The sequence below is a fragment of the Bombus huntii genome, chromosome 7, assembly GCF_024542735.1.
Source record: "Bombus huntii isolate Logan2020A chromosome 7, iyBomHunt1.1, whole genome shotgun sequence".
Lineage (NCBI taxonomy): Eukaryota > Metazoa > Arthropoda > Insecta > Hymenoptera > Apidae > Bombus > Bombus huntii.
This window is the reverse complement of record NC_066244.1, coordinates 7432294-7452813: the sequence shown is the minus strand read 5'-3', so window position 1 is coordinate 7452813 and position 20520 is coordinate 7432294. Positions and strand designations below refer to the sequence as shown.

Genomic DNA, 20520 nt, shown 5'->3' with positions numbered 1-20520 from the left:
TTTGTTAAACTTTACACTCCTTAAGAAAAACCCTATTAAAACGTTAAATTTGATGCGAATAGGCGAGTGCTGCAAGATTAATTAAAGAAGCAAGACAGTCAAGCAATGCTTAGAGAATTTATTATTAGATAGAATATTGACTTACCTTTGTGAAAAATTCCCAGAATTTATTAAACGAAAATTACATTGAGGGGAACAAATGGAAGGGAAAGCAGTTGGTTAAAAAAAGAATTTATAAGGAAACGTATACGATTAGATCGAAAGTCTGGGCCATTTTAAAAGTACTATATTTATTATCTGTCTGACGTATCATTTGAACAGACATTTCGTGTGTCATTTATATACAAATGTGTACACTCTGTACATTCTGTCCTAAATGATAACGGGCAATACGTAATCTGTACAGAAGCGAGAATTGTTTGATTACTAATAATAAGTTAGGTTAGGTTCCTGACAGCTTTACAACGTATCTGCTTACAATGCTTACGGTTAACACGCATGTTGTTCACACTTTTCCTTCCATTTTTAGTTTCACTACTACTCTTTCTTTTTCCTCGCACGATCGTTTAACATTTAATTGACTAATTTAATCATTTACCTGGTTGCTAGATGATTGACGCACGCTGGTCTTGAAATTTCAATTGTTCACGAAATCTTGTATGTATTCCTGTCTTATTCAAACGATCGAACGAATAGCATACAACGAAAAGAAACGAATCAATTGCCAATAAAATGCGTGCGTACACGATCGCATTTTCTGAAAATGTCAAATATGTTATCGTACAAAGCAAAATTCCCCATAACGCGATTCTAGGGAAGTTTACAGAAACTTTACAGAAAATTGGCAAACAAACGTTCTCACTCACTCATCGAGACGAATTTATATGTATGTACGTTACAAACGTGACGATCGATCATTCTGATCGATAACTATCGACGATTCGAATCGGATATATTCGAAATGGAACACGTTATCGACTCATAAATGCATTCTTTCGATTCTTTTTTTCCGATCGAGTGCGGGTATAACATGCTCGATGCTCGATTATTAGTGGAAACACCGTGGAAAAATAGTTTGCCTATCGTAGTATCATAACCGTACGCTTAGATATTCGAATCGCGAAATCTATACCGCGTGTAAAAAAGGGTTAGGCTACGTTCGACTTGAATATCGTCGTTCATTAGGCGCGAGTGACATATTTTAATTACAAATCTACTTACTCGTTGGCCGAGGTAACTTCCCGTAATCATCTCGTAATATGTTGCGTCTCCCTTTAACGGGTTTTCTAACCACTTCACTTTGATTTTTATTGAACTGTGTAAACACTATGTGATCACTTTGAAGTTGTTCGATTAAAACTATAGTAATATGCATGCCAGTATCGTAGATGTTATATCGCCATTACGAAATGTGTCTCGGTCTCGATATGTTTGCATTCTGTGTGGCACGATTTTCTTCGCGAAAAAAACATCGTACTTACTCGACAAATACGAGTTTCGAATCACAAATTATATGTAGTCCGCAACGTGTCCTTCGCTTGCTGCTTCCAATGGTGCAATGCAATGAAGGAGAATGCAGTGGAAAGGATCGGAAGTATAGTAAGTTTTTTGCCTCAATTAACATTAATATACCACAAATATACGATATGACGAGAGACGTATGCCCTCGAAAAACATAATGCATACATTTCGCTAATGTGTTTTGGTTTCAACGCGATATAGTATTATTTACGACGAAAGGAACGTATCAATATAGCAACAGTGAAGATCGTGTAACGTTAACGAGAATTTGCGATCAACACAACGCGATCACTAAACAGCGTTCTTTTTTATCGAACATCGATTGATTGATCCGATTTAAGCGATAACAGAAAACAATTTTAAACTCGTATCGTATTATTAACAATAATAGAGCGTGGACCGTTTTCTCGCTTACAAAAATCTTTGGTCCGTGATCCAATCGATACAACATACGGAAGATAACTCCTCCCGAATTAAAAGTAAACCCTAGAATGGTATTGTAGCTCCGATCTCCAGATCCATCGACCTTTCGGTCATATCGATCGATCTGACGACACAACGGAGAGCGCTAAGAGACGATCGCGAGCCATCCAATGAACTCTGGGTGCCCACGGTCCTCCTCGATGGTCGAACGAACCTTCTGCTAGTTCTGTTAGGCCAGGTTCGATAGAAGGGCTCCTGACTGTAGTGTTTCAAGGCACTCCAGATGACCGAGGATCTTCGTGGCGGTAAATGGGAATGCGATGGGCAACCGCAGTGTTGCCACGCTAGGGTCGGTGTTTTGCAACGGAAAATGGGAGCTCTGAAGGCCTCAGGGGGTCTCAGGATCGGGAGATCGTTCAGTTTTAAAGCCAGCCTGGCTGACGATACTTTCGAAACCGGAACACCATCCATTGACTGCATCTCGTCGCGTCCAGTCGACTGTAGGATCGCAACATCACCGCGCAATGTCCTCGTATTTGTCTCTATAGACTCCGAAACGGAGGTATCGTTTAGATCTATTCCGCCGATTTCACCGATATTGCCCAGACGAGTCTCTGGTTCTTTTATTTTGCCGATTTCCACCGATCTCGGAAACGGAACGTCGTTTTGCTTTCCCGTACTAAGAGATCTCGGTGTTTCGGCAGTTCGTAGGACATCCTGCGTAGTCTTGTCCAGGGATAAATTAGAGTCGTCCGAAATTGCACGGTCTAATTGACCAGGCCGATCGATCGCGCCGGTATGCGTGGATCAGGAGGACGAATTCGCCTCTATCGTTGAACTTGTCGAAGCATCGTCGTCCAAGGAGCTCTGCGTAGCTACGGTGACTTTGTTACCATCGTTCCGACTAGGCAACTGAAGATCAGCGACTGTTTGACGGGGATGGCGTCTCTTGTACGGCTCCCAATCCCCAGGACCCCGGCGTCAGTGCGTTGCGATCACGTCCGGTGCGCTCTTTGTGCTCTCTATACTGAAAGGTCGCCTCTGATCTACCTCTATCACCGCCTCTGCTCTGTACCTAGCGTCAGATGTCGTTTGTTGCGAACACTTGGGCGTGCCGGAGTGTTGGGTGCTCGATGTATTACTAGATCCGTGACCAGATCCATAGACAGAACTGCCGTATCTCTCTCCGGAACCAGTCGTTCCTTGCCTCAATAATTTCGGCGATTGGCGATAGACACTGTTTTCTCTGCTTGGCTTCGGGCTTTGAAACCTTTGATACGACGGGTAATCCGGATGTTCCGGGTAAGAAGAGCCTTGGTGCAGAGGTAACGGATAACTAGATTCGTGAGTTGACCAGCCGGGCGGAGCTGGGATTGGGTTGTGTTTTGGACAAATACCCATACTGCCGTCCCGACCTCTTGATGCTGGACTACAACCAGAGCATTGAGAGCCTGGCTGTTGAGAACTGTGCTCGGAAGACTGCTGCATACTGTGCTGAGAAGACTGACCACTTTGGCGCGACTGTGTCGGACTTTGATGATGGTGGAGGTGATGATGACGGTGATGATGAAGATGATTGGTCCCGTTTTGAGAGCCCGGTCCACGAACGCCGAATGTTGTGAAACCCACGGGTATTATACTGTCCGAGATTCGAGGCTCGAAAAGGCTTTCTCGTGTTTGACAAGAATTGTCGCGCATTTCTGGTTCCTCGTTGTTTTCCTGTAGACGTTCCTGTGTTGCATTACTAACATTGTTACTTTGATGGATGTCATTCATGTCCCTCGTATTGTAAGCCATCTCCAATACGAGATCTTTCGTATAGTCCTGTGGTATTAGCGTAGTGGGCTGTAAAAGTTCTTTGCTGGGAATCACTTCCAGGCTCGGCGAGTCGCTTCCTCGGTCCCTGATGTCTGTTCTGGAAGACGAGATTGGACAGGGTGTTGTCTTTCGTCCGAGTTCGTCTAATCGATTTTCTCTGGATTGTCTAATGTGTTCCTGAACAAGACAAACGAATTCTTCCAATTAGTCGGTTAAATATCGCAGCGTAAATAACGTATGCTAGTCAAAAGTTTCTAGTGACCATTCCTTGTTAATGGTATTTGTACTATTGAAATAGAGCAATCTTATTCAAATATTTTTGTCTCCTTAGTTGCAAAATAACCATTATTTATTCGATCAATAACAAGGGATTAACATGTGTATTTTATGATACGCTATATTTCAATTGACAATACGAAACATTATCCATTTGATACCTTTCAATATCACATTCTCACACAATGTTGTTAATATTATTCTAGATTTCAATTTCAAGAAGCTTTGTAAATGACACATCAGTTGTTAGCTTTGAATGAATATTATAGCGTGATACCGTATGCCACTTTTGATTCGCGGGATTAATATTACAAGAGATGGCCATTGATTTTAATTATTCAATGGTTTTTCATCCATTTTTTTTTTGTTTTTTTTGAATAAAATGAAGAGTCACTGTCTCGGTAACTCATATGTTGGATTAATATTACAAATAACGTACTTTCCATGATAGTGAAACGACCGATCAATAGTATCGGTTTACCACGAATATAAGCAATGCAGGTATCTCCCGTATAACACGGTACTCTTACAACGCAGATTCGATCTAACGTAGTTCGAGAATTGGCGAATTCTCCGTACAATACCGTATTCGAACAACATCGTTTCGCTCTATCACGGTTCGAGAATTGGGGAAATCTCAAACTGAAACTTAAAATATTAAAAAGTTGGAATATTTGTAAATTTGAACGTTTAAAAATTTGAATATCTGGTGATTTTAATATTAAAAATTTTTAATATATGAAAATTGTAATATTTGAAAATTTGGATGTATGTATTTAGTTTACTCGGTGAAATAAATGAAAAGGTCGGCTGCAAAATATTCGATAATTATAATTATGCAGAGTTGTATCACTAATGACTTTAGTTTTACGGAACCTTGACAATTATCCATAAACAATTACCGTATTTTCAAATTGATCGTTCGTTCAGAATTAGTTTTCATTTTCTCATTAATGTGTTGTTCCCCTGCATTTATAATTCGGCCTTTCAAACTCCAGTTTTCCATTCTTCGTGAATGGATGAAACGAACCGTGGACTCATTTCGTATTGTGCCGCATCAATCTTTCCCGAGTTGCGTGAATGTTAGACACGTGTGATCGTACGTGACAAGTTCAGGTCGTGAACCGAATCGAAATCCTGCTGTGTTCGAAATGTAATTGAAATTCTAGGAACGTGTAACAAGGCGAATCGTGTATAATGCACAAAGAACCTCCAGTCTTTCGTGATTTGTCGATACGTACATCTTGTATTGTCCACGATATTGTATGCGGCCTTTAAAATATAATGCATCTTCGAAGATTGGCAAACGTGTCACGTTCTTTGGATAAAAATAACAATTTTAAGTATAATCGGTTGTCGAAGCTAACGCTGAGAGGATTTTGACATAGAACACGAACAGCCTGAATATGTATCATGATCGTGATCGAAATATAAATAGCGAGAAATTCAAACGTACAAGCGTTAAGATCGTGCTGGAAGAATTCCATGCCAAACTGCTTTACATCAGTGAAGATATTTATATCCTTAATTATTTTCTAACAGATTGGCATGGTTACAGAGATGTACGATAAAAAGAATGTCACTTACCCGAATGATTCGATGATCCCGGACCAGTTTCCTCACGCAGTTGAAAACGAAGGCGAAACTCATGCCAAACATAATCAGCGAGAAAACGATGAGGATTATAACGATGTGCTGGGAGTCGATCAATCGAGATTTCTTCTTCTGTAAAGCAAAGATAAGGTAGGGAAGTTCTTGATAGATCGTAAACAATTTGGAACCCACAACGCTTCAAGTAATGCGAATTAGTTTACATTGAATAATTTGAAACTTACTTACATTAGGAAGTTATGGTTGACATTAATGGTTATGATTTCCAACAAAGATATTGAATTTCACCAGAAGCATATTATGAACTATATTCTTGATATGATATAATAATAATTGATTTCGAGAAGATTTCATAAAAAATATTGTTAACAAGAAACTAAGTATCGTATCTGATCAATTATCTCTTCGAGTATACAGATATTTCATAGATCATGCATGCGCATTTTGTCGGTTGATTACTAAATACATACACATTGAGAATAGTTACCGTAATGCAATGCGGGATATTACGTGTAACATGATAAACCGAGTTTTGTCCTTTTCTTACCGTTTCTATATCTTGTTTCTCGCGTTTGCCATCAGCAAAGTCACGCTATTAGGTAGTCAAAATGTCGAATGACGTGACACGTCTTCTCGTACGTGTACAAATGAAAATTCGAGAATAATATTCTTTCATCGCGGGCTCGTGAAAATAAAGGTCCTATATCGCTGTACAGCGCCAAACACTACGATTTTCATTTTCTTCTCGTTTTCGCCTTATCTCTATCGCTGTATCTGTGTGTCATGCGAAGTTATAAATGGTGGGAATTTAGCCGATACGGCGAACATATTTCGCCAGAGGCTTAATTTTGAAATCCTCTCGTTTGGCCAAGAACTTCTACGAACGCGTATAAAAATGACCACTACGGTTTTACGATTACTAGGGTAGAATCGGTGTTCAAGTGGTATAATAGAGGATGAAATGTGCCTGATACGTATAAAAATAGCTTAGATTAGAATTAACGCAGTTCTGTTATTCTCGAGTTGAAAGGATGATGTGATGATCTTGTTTTCGTTGGTAATGCGTCCTGATTTTTTTCACGTCCAAGTGGATCGCTAAAGCACGAGCATACGTGGCCGAGATAAGAATAATAAGAACAACGCTCATAATGATCACATTTTGTGAAAAGCCGGCGCCATTAACAAAATAGACGGAGTTATCGTGTTCCTGTTTTTCACGGAGATGCCTGTGGAGCATTTCTGAATGTCTACCGAATGAGATTTCTGAGCATTAGATCCTCTAACATTCCTCGGAGAAAGCTGGAACCAATGTTAGTGCAACCAAGTGGAGGGGGAGAGAAGAAGAGATGGCCAAGGGAGAACGAGAAATTCTAGTTGAGGGGTTGAAAATGCCTCTTTCTGCTTCCGTAAGCCCGAGAGGTTTATTGTTATGCTTATATGGCCGAGTACACTCCAATGGACGGTTTACGTGTTTGCAAAAGTCTGTGCAAAAATACATTTCGAACGGCTACTGCATTCGCGACGAGAGATACTTTTGATGCTTTCCTCCTCTATCGAACAGGGATTTATCCCGGCCTGCAAGCGAAACTCCAATATTTTCGATCGTATTGATATTTATTCGGCTTTACGCTACTGGACGTCATATCGAGTATAATGAAGAGTTTTTTGTAGGTTTTTCGCCATTCACACTGTTTTCTTCTTCTACTCTTATTTTCTTCAATAGTCAAAATAACGATATTAAGATCATTGATTTATTGAAACTTTTATTTTCTCCCCATCGTGATTATTTCGCTTTAACTTAGGCTCTTCGCTTGTCTCCAAACTTTTTTTCGCTTTAAGATGATTTTGCTGTTTACTCGGATCTTTTTCATTTCTAATTATTCAAGCGGTACTCGCTTTACCGAATTTCCAAGTAAACGTCATCTTTCTCTGCGTTCACATGGTGGAAAGTATTTGCCTTCTGCAAAAAAGATGTTGTTTGCAAACTTGATCAACGCTGGTGATCTTCTATATCATTATCGGATAATCTTATAAAATTTAAAAGTCTTCCGCTGTGACACGCGCGAGATTATTTCTATCAGTTACGTAATTAATACTCGGCGACGTACGAGCGCATCCTCGTTGACAAAGGATCTTGCCGATCGCAACTTTATCCTACTGAATTTTTCTTAATGACAACTGAGAATCCTCGCGGAGTTATGCACAGGTTCATTTATTCCTTGACCCGGATCACTGTGGAGTCAGATTCACACCTTGCCGCGTTGAAATTAATGATAGTCCGGTGAGGATCCGCTTTTTTCGCTCGAGGAAAGAAATAATTAGTCGCGAGGTAAAAAACACTGAAGAACTTCTCATTAGCGAGGAAGTAACGAATATATGTTAAGGATTCTGTTATGTTCTCGATTACCGTGTTATGTTATCGCAAGGCTAGGGTTGGTATCACGGGAAGGAATAATAATTAAAGAACATTCTTGCGGCGGTAATTATTATAGAATATCTTGACACCCGGTGTCGCTGTGAAATCGATATCTTTAGAAGAAGAGCGACGATGGATATAAATGAAAGCGCGATCTGGTCGATCGAGGAACAATCAAATACGACTTATTTCATTTGAATCGTACGATTGAATTACGAAGATTGATACTTGAATGGAAGTTAATCGAGACTCCAATATCTATCGTCGAGCTATTCTTCTTAGCTCGGGACGATGATACATAATTTCATTGTTGTTCGAAACTTTTAGGTTTATGTAATCGTATGCATAGTTTAATAACGTTCAAGGAAACATTGCATCGGACGTTTCGACAGTTTCCCTATGGTATCTCTTTTTTTTCATAGAGTCTGCTTCCCATTAGTATTTACCAGCAAGCGCTAAACGAAGTAAGTGGTGTAGGGATGCACTTTCCATTAGAGGGAAATAAAATTGGATAGGATGGTTACCATCGTGTATTCGCCACGATTTCGTTGTGCATTCTATTCGTGCCGTCAATTTCGTGGCTGTTTTCCCATGCGAACGGGTCTACTATCACGTCGTACAATCTCGCTGTGCTTTATTGCAGTCATGAGACACGACTAGGTATAGTAAAAGGGACAGATAGTAGAAGGCCTCGGGACAGAAATAAGGGAAGTAGCGAACAACAATCTCAGTGGTTCAAACTAGTTCGCAAACGCCGGTAATAATAATTTTATCGATTCTGTACTTGAATCGGACACTAGACTCTTTAAATAATTTGCCGGTAATTACGAAATTACGGACGTTCCCTTTCGTACCTTCCTAAAGGTCCGAGTTTAATTTTCTACATTTATCGTGCTCCTTCGTGTCATGTCCAAGCGCAATTTCGATATCCTTTTATACGGGTCTGAAAAATATTATAGCTGGCCATTTGTCTCCGAGTTTCTGCTGTTTGAGTAATCCCAGTAAAAAATACCTCGGTCGTTCGTGTAATTCTCTGTATACCGTCAGAAAACATTAAACAAACTGCTCGAAAGAGAAACGGAGTTGGGATCATTTTTTACATTGCTCCGTCATGGTCTGGCTTGCTGTCAGGTGGCCGGAATACGAAGCCGAAGGAACATTGGAAAGGACACAGCCGTAATGTCGATTTCATACGACAGCCCAGATGAATTCATGTAGAACGTACACGCTGGAAACTTGATAGAGTTATCGATACGGTATAGAGAGGTTCTTGCGCGATACGATACACCGCATTCAGTGATCCGAGAATTCAATGTGCTTTCTCCTATTGTGGCAATCTTGCCAGCACGGAATGAGAAATAGTAGAACAAGCGGTGTGGTTATTCGATAGCTGGTTGTTGCCAGTGTTTTGAAAATCGTTAAATGCGTTTGGGCGATGGTGGTAGTGAACGAGTAAGAGAAAAGGTACGTCAAAAACGGCCGTTGCATTAAAAACATTTGCATCGCGGATGCGAGCCACATACCATCTAAAAAATGGGTAGCAGAATGGAGGCAGTATGTTTCACAGGTCTGGGAGAGCGAGAGTTGTTTATATCGTGGCTTTTCACGCTCGTCAAGTTTCCGGGAAAATAGAAATGGATTCCCGGGACGTTGTTCGTGCGCCACAGTGAAACAGGAGGAAAAGCTTTGTGTGCACCGCGTTCCCAATAAATCGCACGAGTACAAAGGAATCCAAGAACGACCATCTTTCAATGGGATAACCTTTTTAGCGTGGCTCGCCGCCCAGGGACAAGAAGTTCACGACCTTACGGATGAATATTACGGAACAAGTGACCTCAAAAGGAGTCACGTTTTTGCGGTTTAAGTGGGAGCTTCCTTTTTGCCTTACCTGTCGGAGAACCTGTCGGATCGGGACTCTATTTGCGGCTACTCCTTTTAATCTTAACTTTTCACTTGGAGGAAAAGAAGGGTTTCGTTTAAGGGGATAGTCCAACTACTCTGTTTTTCCGATTTGATCTTAACGAGCTACTCGATCGACGATTGTGTTTCTTCTACTATCCAAAGAAGACATAAAATCCGAGGTTTATTGGATGAACGTTGTTCGTTGGAAGCGATCGTTCCCGTTTCTTATGGAAATACGAATTGGAACGTTAATCAGATTATCGGACAGCAACGATCGGGAGGCGTCATGATTCATGAGACGATGTGCTAGCACACTCGAAACAAGGACGAATCGATGTCTCTTACGTACCGATTAAGGGTGCACTCGTAGCACATCGATCCTAGTTTGCCGAATAACGTCAAACAGAGACGCTCACGTAGAAACAAGCATGCGATCGAATGATAGCATATCGCTGCCATTATTTGCTGTTAGATTAATATCCATCGATTCATCGATGGCATCGTGGCATCGTTTCAAAGGTAGCATGTTCGGGTAATTTGTCAAAAGTGCATACAATTTCCGCCCCGAAATCGCAAGCGTTCTCCCTTAGAAAAGACCAACGATACGCAGCATTGGAGCATAGTGAAATTACGGCCTCAGTAGTGGACGCGAGTCGAAGGTCAGGAAAACGAAACGATTGTCTCAGCTTGGCAAATGCAGCTTTGAATAAATTAATTAACCGGCGAGAACCCGGACAGAGAGGCGGGAAATGAAAAGACGAAAGGATATTAAGTCTTTGTCGGAGTCGTATATACCGGATTCCCGGAGTTTATTACACTGCTCCGGCTAGCTTAATCGATAGTTCCCGAAATACTAATCAACACGTGGAAATTTCCATAACTCTGTTCGGTTTAATTGCCTACGATTCCTTGTTGTTCTTTTTATGTTAATCAGGAAATGGCCAACGTTTCGCTGCACTTTATAGGCTTTTAACGGGGATACGATGGCCTTACTTCCTAGCGTGTGTGAGGTATTGATGTACGTACTCGATATGTGTGAGGCAGGGTCTTTAAACAGAAGTACTGAACTTTCGTCGAATAATGTAATCAACCTCCTGGAACAAACGGAAGCAGAGCAAAAGAGAGAAAAGCGATTATGTCTAGACAACGTGCCATTCTTGCGGCACAGTATATCATACATCTACAGTGAACCGGATAATGTGGCTATCCTTACAACGATCATCTCCAAATCTCTTTAAACCGTATTACATTGCTTATAGATTACGATAATTATCCGTTTGTTTTAATAGCGCTTTATATTGTACGTAAGGCCGAAGAGTTTTCCTCGTGACAGCGCTCGAGTACTGCGAGCTCTCGCTGAAGTAGTCTGGCTTACAGTGACACAATAGAAATGCTTCCGAATGGGTCTGCTAGTCACAACAGTTATAATGACGAAGAGATCTTATTAAAGTCCCATTTTACCGTCCTTTCGCTATGGTTCCCTAAAGTTGCTCGAGATCTTTGAAGTTCCCTATTTTACGTTGACATACATAAAACAAAACTGCAGTCAACTTTTCCACGATACTTGTTCGCTAGCTGATAACGCGGAAAGCGTTCACTGTGCTTGTATAAACGATGCCGTTTTGAGAAGACAAAGAGTACCAGGAGGTGAGACAGAAAGGATAACTCAGAACAAGGAATACGAAGTAGAAATGATCCAGATTTGGCTATCAGGAAATATTTAAGGGCTTCAGAAGGATTAGCATAGAAATTGTCCTCCCGAATATAAATTTCGCTCACTCACGTTGCAAGATTGATCTTCTTCGTCCCATCGGAAACGACAATTGATTCTCCCGTTGCACTGCAATTCAGCGGCGATGCATGTTGCATCCTCGCAATAAAACTCATTATCGAGGCAAGCTGCAACAAATTAACGAGAACATAACGTTGTTATATATTCTGATTAGATTTAAACTTCTCATAGAACAGTCGCGTTAAATGTAAAATTAGAAAGGTAATTACTTGATTTTACTACTAACTCTTCCTTTATATTAAAGCAGCACGAACACGAGAGTGACTTTGTTAAATAGGGAAAAGAAAAATGCGAAGGAAAATAGAATCAAATTTTTAAGTATCAACGTCGGCGACTTGTTAATCTATTGTTCTTATAATCTCGCGTTTGTACTGCGAACGAAGAGCCGTACAAGAAAATTTTCATTTGAAATCTTATCGTACGAGAGATAGGGGAATAAGTGAATTTTGCTCGAGTCCGCGGGCAAGTCGCTCGTAAGATATTAGTTCTGCAAGTGTGGCAGGTGTAGAGAGGCTGAGATTCTTCTCGTGCCGAGATAGAACGGGAAATTTCGTACGTGTATCTGCACCGCAGCGGCTTACTCCATTTGCCATTCAGCCAAGTCTACCACCATTAATTTAGAAGTGGGATCCGTTCGCGAGCGATTATTCTCTGTGATATGAACTGGTTAAGACGATTATATATTTTTATCGATATCGCTGTAATCGATTGGGCCCGAAATCGAACCAGTTCATCGCTTAAACAAAAGGAGGCTTCCGGCACGCGATCGTTTTCTTTTGACTGTGAAATATCGTATGAGTAATAGAAGCAAAGGCATTGTCTCTATGATTCCACTTTTTCCGTGTTGCGAACGAGGATATCCATCGTTCTATGGAATTTTAGCGATATTTTAGCGAAAATTTAATATTTTGTTCTCCGTAGCAAAATAATTATTCGAAGCATGCAGCAAGAGGAACAGGTCTGATCAATTGGAAGGAGTAGGTCGAACGTAAGACACGCGTAGGATGGTCATCCTGGAGTTTTAGTTGGTAGGAGTCCGACACTACTCTGCTGTTACGCGATTACTGCAGCAGCGGAGTGTCCATGAGGTTTTCTCCACGTACAAAAAAAAGAAGTCGAACGTAAGAAACGTTCCATCGTTCTTATCGACTTCGTCAGAATCAAATCGCGACTTCGATCGAGTAAGATCGATATTCGTGTCTCCCAATTTGCTACTTTCTACTGTGTATTATCGATATTTCGTCTACTGTTAACGATTCCTCTTCCGTAATCAGCGTGTTACGTAAACTATCGGTAACAAGTCACTTCGGTTAATGGAATGTCCGCATTGTTAATATCTACCAATTTATGATCGTTGACAAACAGAGAAATTATAACCTTTCATTTTATAGATGATTAGTCGAGCAATCATCTAATTGCTCTTTCGTTTCTTCCCAGTATTTTTCATTGTTCGTATGTTCGTCATAAAACGCAGGCGAGGCGACGTTAATTCATAGATTTCCATTAGGCCAGTATCTGTCCATTTCCGAGTACGAATGCATTCCCGGCGTTAAATTTAATGAAACTTAACACCGAATTGCTTGCGTGCCGTGAACAAAGATCTTCGCGATATTCGCACGACATTCGCTATAATAGAAATTAAACTTCCTAGTTCTTGACGATCCGCGAGACACCAGTTACTAACGTGTGTTCTATTATCATACAACAAGTCGTTATAAAATGTAATTGGGTTATCTCCTTTCGTCTCTTAACAGATCGTTCGCGACATTTGATAAGTTTCTGTAATTTCCTGGTATTCGTGACACGCTATTTAATTAATAATCTTATCAAGCGAATAAATATTTATACACCTTATCGAAATAAACAGTTTTCATATGCTGTGCATAAAGCTTGAAAGCTTTACTCGTTCATTACATTTTAACGCAATGATAACTACGTTATCGTAAACACATATAAACATGCCCAGCTACATGTTAATTAACATTATTGGCTAATATCCTGCCCCGTAATGTCATGATTTGTTTGTAAAGTAAAATTTTCGTTAGCTATTCGATACGAACATTTAATAAGAGCGCGATGGTATTTTGTCAGATAGAATACGCAATTCCTTTAACGAATCTCAAACGGCAATTGTATTCGGTGAAGTAATATCGTGAATGATATTACGCGGAGATAAAAGCTGTCGCAGACAACGGTGAACAATTAATCGAGGATGTTTGTGAACTCACGTTTGTCTCCCGGATCTCTGTCTCTGAGCGCTGTCATGACGGCCTCGAAGCTGCTGTTCAGTGCTTTAGGCTCCGCGTAAAACCTGACAAAGGCGGTATTGGCCCCGATGAGGACGGTGTCGGCGATGCTGCCGCAGAAATTCTTCTCTCTGGAGGACATGTCAGTGCGTTCTTTGAATATGTCCACGAAGTTGGCGTCGCACTCGTTTGGTCGTTGCAGTTTGAAGGGATCCGAGAATACCAGCTGAATCTGAAAGTTGTACGTGTTCCTGTGATAAAGCTCAGTGAAGGGTCCTTTCCTTTTCCCTCTATCTCTGTTCTGATGACGATCGAGAAAACCCAAAAAATTTTCACCAATTACTCAGTATATTTTATGAGGCAAAGCGGGTATCGCAATTACCGGAATTTTTTTGCCAGACGTGATTTCGTTTGACCAAAAAGAATGGGCGTCCAAATAGCGGTGAGACAGGGATCAAAGGTAGATTGATAGCAAAGGGACAAGTCATCAAGTATTTTGGAAGATTCAATTCAAAATATACGGTGCATCGCACGTTTGCCTTTTTGTTGTTGCGTACTTTTTTTCTCTTTTTAATGAACTAGTTTAAAGGATTATCGAGGCATTATCGACAGAGGGAAATTCGTGAAATATTAGCGAAATGGTGTTGACGTAAATTGACGAAATTGATGAAATTACCTTCCATCCTTCATTGACGGTGATGTTCCACATGCAATCCAAGGGGATGCCTTCCTTCTCAGCGACAATCTTCTTGTCCTGCACGTCATCGCTGCTAATAATTGCCTGCACGCCGTTCACGTATTTGACACACGGCTCCGGTTCTGGTGGCACTCCCGCTGTGAATCACACCTATTACAGTATTACGTTTTCCCCAGGCTCGACGTCAGGTGTTTATTTGCCTCGACTAATTCGCGTGTACGTTTCATTTCTCGCGTATAATGCAACTCGCTCATTTACGAGCGCGAGCTTCGATGCCAATGTCGAGAGCCAATAGAAAACGTATTCACCACGAGCCAAACAGCGTTCGTGGGTCAGAAAGGGACAGAAAAGAAAAAAGAGCGGGAAACGTGGACCGTGGGAAACAACAAAAAATCTCCAGCCATTGTTCGAGAAATAATTGATTTCCCGTGCCGAATTGGCATTATAAAATTCGCGGCCGGAGGAACACAATGAACAAGAGGAAATGAATCAAACGCGCGAAAAGATTCACCCCCCCCCCCCCCTCGGCTTCTGATTAATTTCCTTTCCCGTCGATGTTTGAATTTGACGTTATCATAGTAGCAGAGTTTTAATGTTTGTCCCTCATTAAGACTGATTCGCGGCGGCTTCGAAAGTCATGCGTTCTGGAGCGTATTAAGAGCAACCAAATACTCAAACGGCATTCATCGCTCCGGATTAGGGCAAATGCGCGGAAATAATGAGCTGTATGAGACGCGAATGAATATCGGAGCCGTATTTCTGGTAATCTGGCCTACTTGAGCAGAGCAAAACGGGAAGCTTTTGCGAGAGAGACTGCAACGCGTATAAGTACTTACGAAGTATTGAATTAACATTGCCGTAAAACTGATTTGTAAAACTACGTGAAAATGCAAAATTGCAGCAGATGTATCGCTTTGTATGAACAATTTATTCTGAAATTTTCAACATGAAACTCGGCTCCAACTGTAACATTTTATGGATTACTGGAGCAGTACCCAAATATTGACAGTGTTTCGGTACAGTAACAGAAATTACGTTGAAATTATTTTCAGTCAGCTTCGAGCACTAGTTTTTCGGACGTAGAATTTATTACTAGTCAAGATAAAAAAAATTCTGCACAGAGGTCGTAGTTGGAGCGGGAAATCCGGTGGATTGGAAGCTTCCCAACGTTCGCCGATGTCGTCGAGGCTAATGTCCGACCGAGTATTCTAATCTGAGAACCGCCGGTCATCACTCGCGTTTGTTTTCAATGAATGGGCAACAATTTTTATCCTGACATACAGATATTTCGCTAGTTTCTCTCTTTCTGTATACGCGCGCGCTCCAACTTTAATAAAATTTATCAACGGGAAGCAACTAATCGATATTTTCCTGATGCAAAATATTACTATACACAGACCATGACTTATCGGCACGTGATGTACGCGTACCATGTTTGCAGAAGCTACGAAATAATTTGCAACCTGGAATTTCGTATCTCGCGAATAATCTCAACGGATTCTTGATTGGAATAGATTCGTTTCTAATAAGAAAATCTTACTGTGACAACGTGACAGACTGGTAGATGGATCGAAATACTGTGGACTTACGATAGGTTGGTCTTGGTATCATACTCCAAACGGCCTTGAAGCCCTTGTCCTCGATGCTATCGTCACTGTGGAATCGCAGCCAGAGATATCTCGTCTTCGACGTGATCTCTGGGGGGAAATTCTTGCCACAGAAGTTACCGAGGAGATTGGAGTAGCCGTGCTGGCCGTCACGTACCTCGAGAAAATCGTAACGACAGTCTGCACTCCCCTCGAGTTTGAATTCGTCTCGAAAGTCGAGCTTCAACAGCATGCCTTCCTTAGCTGAAACGAGAGAAGGGTAACGTTCTCGTTAGAAACCGTGAAAACAGCGAATATAGAGACGTTTCTCCGAATTCAGTGATTTTTGTAATCATGAAAGAAACTGTTTATCGAAGAATGCGAAAGTAAGCTGTTTTATTTTTCTTGCACGAATTTAATTAACGTTACAAACCGGGTAAAGAGAAGAAGAGAATTAATCTAACAAGATACAGATATAAAAGTACAGGCAGAAAAGTGAGTACAGTGTATTCTGAGAGTAGTTTGATCTCATAGTCACTCGTCTGTATTTATCGATTGATCCAGAGAAAAGATCAATTAATATTCGCATAGCTGCATATTCTGATGATTTATTTATTCGGTATATTATTCCGATAAAACCAATAAATGTAAAATCGTTAAATAATTCAACAGGGGAAGCAGGAGTGTTGTGTGAAGGACGTGTTCGTGTATTAAAATTAATTAATCGAACGAGCGACAGACAGTCTATTAACAATAAGTTATTTATAATTTTGGAAAGAAATAAAACGTCAACTAATCTTCTTTCTCACTCAAGTGTTCGAATGTTGAGTCTGTGGAGTGAATGGGACAGTTTAGCGAACGCGATACAAAACCTACGAATTTATGTTGTGATCTTTCAATAAATCGAACATATTTAGTGTGACGTGGCGACCATATAACGCTCGCGTACTCAAGGTGGGGTCTAACCAGAAAGTCGTAGAGTTTTCAGTTTTGAAGGGTTTCTGAAGTGCTCGCAGAATCTGAAGATAAAACCATGTCATCCGTTCGCAGAATTATGTACGATAACCGATTTTGTTAATAATATTTCGGGATAATATTTTTAATTTGCTATTTACGGAAAACCGTCACCTAAATACGAAGCGATGTCACACACGCATTGTTTGGATTGTTATGCATGAGTTTGGCCGTTTGGTCGGCTTACACGAAGGAATGTTCTAACGTCGTTAACGTCGAAAGTCGACCTGGCAACCGGCCAGGTTATTCTTCGTATTCGTCGCGCAACTTTTTTGACTCGTCTTATACCGTAAAGTACCCGGTTTAACTTACAACGCGGTACTTTCTACGTGCTTTTTATCTACTGGCAAAAAGCAACTCATTTATCGCGACATAAATTCTTGGAAAGAATTGATCGTTAAAAGAAGCGGCCCATAAGATTCCGCCGACGAAGCTTTTCGTTTTCAAGAAGAAGGTTAGGAACTTCTGCTTCGTCGGATATGTTCTTTAATACCTGACAAGTTATCTGGCGAGCGTTAGAGTCGCGAACCTATCGTTCTCGCGTTTTCCACGCAATAAATCGAAATCGATGTTCTTTTATACGCGACAGAATCTCGGGCGTATGGTGACATCGTGAACGTGCGATTTGCAAAATCAGCCTGTCCGATCGCTTTCTTAGCATCGAACTGTGCTATTCGTATATAAATCCCAGCCGATCGCTGATGCGATCTGTAATGAAGTCGTTGGCATGCAAACGCGACTTTACTTTCCTCGCACGTACCAAGATTATCCAAGAATTATTTACCGCGAATCGATCGTTAGAATTCACTTGATCTTTCTAGCAACGCAACGAGGGGAATTCCGCGGTATTTGGCTGTAGGTTGTGTGCGTATAGTTCTCACGTTTCGTTTCACTTGCTGAATCGCAGAGAGATTGCTGCCGCTCTGTCGAACAATTAACGCGTTTCCAACTCTCTGGTTCCTCTTAGGTATAATTATTTCAAGCTAGCAAAGATTCCTTTGTCAAAATGAGATACGCACGAACGCACCTGGATATATGAAATCATCTCTAAATTCCAAATGGTTCGATGAACGCTTTGTACCATATAACACAGCGGAGATCGGACAAGCGGTGAACCAAAAGTCCATCGTATGTAGGGAAAGGATAGTACTTGCGCGTTGTTTACGGTTCGCTCATAAATACTTGGTATTTGTGAATAAAATATCTCGTCCGTATCGCCATTTGTGCGCCGCGTAAAAATTTATACCCGTCCGATCGCGATATGAAGGAAATTATTGACTGAAAATCGTGGTATAAAAGCCGCGTATTTGTTTCTGAGCGATCGCTAAACGCCACTCGAAGAAATGGATCGTCTATTTTCGTGGCAATTAAAAGTACGCAAACGGTTTCCGTGAATAACGTACTCTGGGGATGTACGCGATAAATCGTATTGATGATCCGGATAAGGTACGATTTCGAAACGAGTATTATTAGTGGCTTTCTCGCTATACAACCGCATAGGAATGTCATGCTCACGACGAAGCTGTTATTTTCATTCGTGTATTTATGTTACGCTGTGAATGAAATTCTGGCTATCATCTGCGGCCAGCCCACGCGAACAGCGAACTCGTTTTCGTCCGAAGGACGAACGAATATTTTCTATATGAGACTTACCAACAGCAGGAAATCCATCGCGACACGACACATCTACCGTAAAAATCGCAGTTGACGATTGATTCCGAACCTACGACTGAGTGGAGAACGGTATCGTACGTGACACTAAAATGTCACGACTTCGCCATCGAACAACGACCGTTCTTGGCTCTTTTTTGAATGGCGCTTCGAGCCCTCCATTGACGGAGCCGCGTTTCTTCGATGCGAAGAAAGAAGGAAACGATAAAAAGCGGGACAGAAAAGAAGGAAGGAATAAAGGTCTGCGTGGCGACTATTTTCTCGGAGGGGGAGGAAACTCTAAAGCGGTGGCAATCTCGCCCCAACTACTGTCCGCTTTCGCACGGAAATACCAGTATTCCAGTCGCGGTGCGATCGATCGAGTTTTTCAACAGATTCAAAGAGTCTTCTTCTCCTATTTTCACGCTTCATTATCTTTTGATTGTGTCACCTTCCGCCTGCTGCTTGTAATCATTGTGGAAATTAAGGGCCATTCTCAAAGGGTTTCGCAATTCTCCGCTATTGTACGACGTTCACGACTTATTTATCAACCCGCCTCTCGCGTTTCCTCTCCTCCAATTTCTTAGTCTTTTCAGAAGTAAGCATCACGGCGTTATGTACATAGTTACACCTGTAACGGTGTCACTGCGCATCGCAGTTCTGGATGCCACGAATTTCTATCGACCCAGTCTACCTAATCGCTGAGCGGCAAACGTACTGCGAAACCACGAATCTAGTAATTTCGAGCGAGAGGGTGCGATATCTGTCCCAAGTTTAAGCTTTCGCCGTCGTCGATATCTAACACCAACTTTCACGACGTCTCAGCCACCGTGAACATCGTTTACGTATGGAGTAAATGGCTTCCGTCATCGCAGAACTTACCTGAGCCGTGAAATCCAAGGTACACGCAAATATTCGACCATTCGCGATATTAGTGTATATCGTGGTTCTAGCCTGACATTCTACGAACTCGTCTGTCTTGGAATCCACTGCCATTTTCCTCTGACTATCAGGTTCCATACCTCTCGTCTTCCGTAACTACTAGCGTTCCCTTCCCAATAAACCAGTCGAATTTTCACCGGCGTTTCGTATTTTTCGTAGCTAGCGTACGAAGAAACCCCGCGAGTCACGAAGTCTGTACAAATTTTCGCACATTTTCCACCAGTATTCCCGGGAACTTAGAACGAAAGCTCGAGGATGATTTCTACGAGAACGTGATTAGAGTTTCATTCTGCGGCACGATCGTAGAAATATATCCGTAACTAATGGGCGTGGATTTTATCCATGATGTCAGATATCGAGAGGTATCGAGAAGGGTAAGAAGAAAGCCTTTCTTAGGTGTCTACCGCGAAAAAATATTGCAATCGTACGTGCTTAGCTTTCGTATACCTAAAATTTATTATTGATCTTTCGAGTAATTTCGGACGAATAATTTTAAAAGATATCGCTCTATTTAATGTGAATTATAACGTAGAATATATTAAGAGCCGAAAACGTATAATTACCTCCATTTGGAAATGTAAAAGTTCTCACAGAAAGATTAAAAAATTACTCGTTAAACAGATTTT

At 41.2% G+C, this 20520-nt stretch overlaps 1 protein-coding gene across 4 annotated transcripts in view; it reads right to left on the bottom strand.

The window, feature by feature from the left end:
• Nucleotides 1-270: 270 nt before the first annotated feature.
• Nucleotides 271-20520, bottom strand: part of LOC126867966 (uncharacterized) — a 78596-nt gene continuing 58346 nt past the window's right edge. For all 4 annotated transcript variants that reach the window (XM_050623057.1, XM_050623055.1, XM_050623056.1 and 1 more), the window contains exons 5-10: nt 16292-16552; nt 14682-14839; nt 13988-14237; nt 11751-11866; nt 5626-5763; nt 271-3939 (exon numbers count right to left, since the gene is read on the bottom strand). In XM_050623057.1, coding sequence (XP_050479014.1) covers nt 2926-3939; nt 5626-5763; nt 11751-11866; nt 13988-14237; nt 14682-14839; nt 16292-16552 — 1937 coding nt within the window. In that variant the 3' untranslated portion in view covers nt 271-2925. The remainder of the gene's footprint in view (nt 3940-5625; nt 5764-11750; nt 11867-13987; nt 14238-14681; nt 14840-16291; nt 16553-20520) is intronic.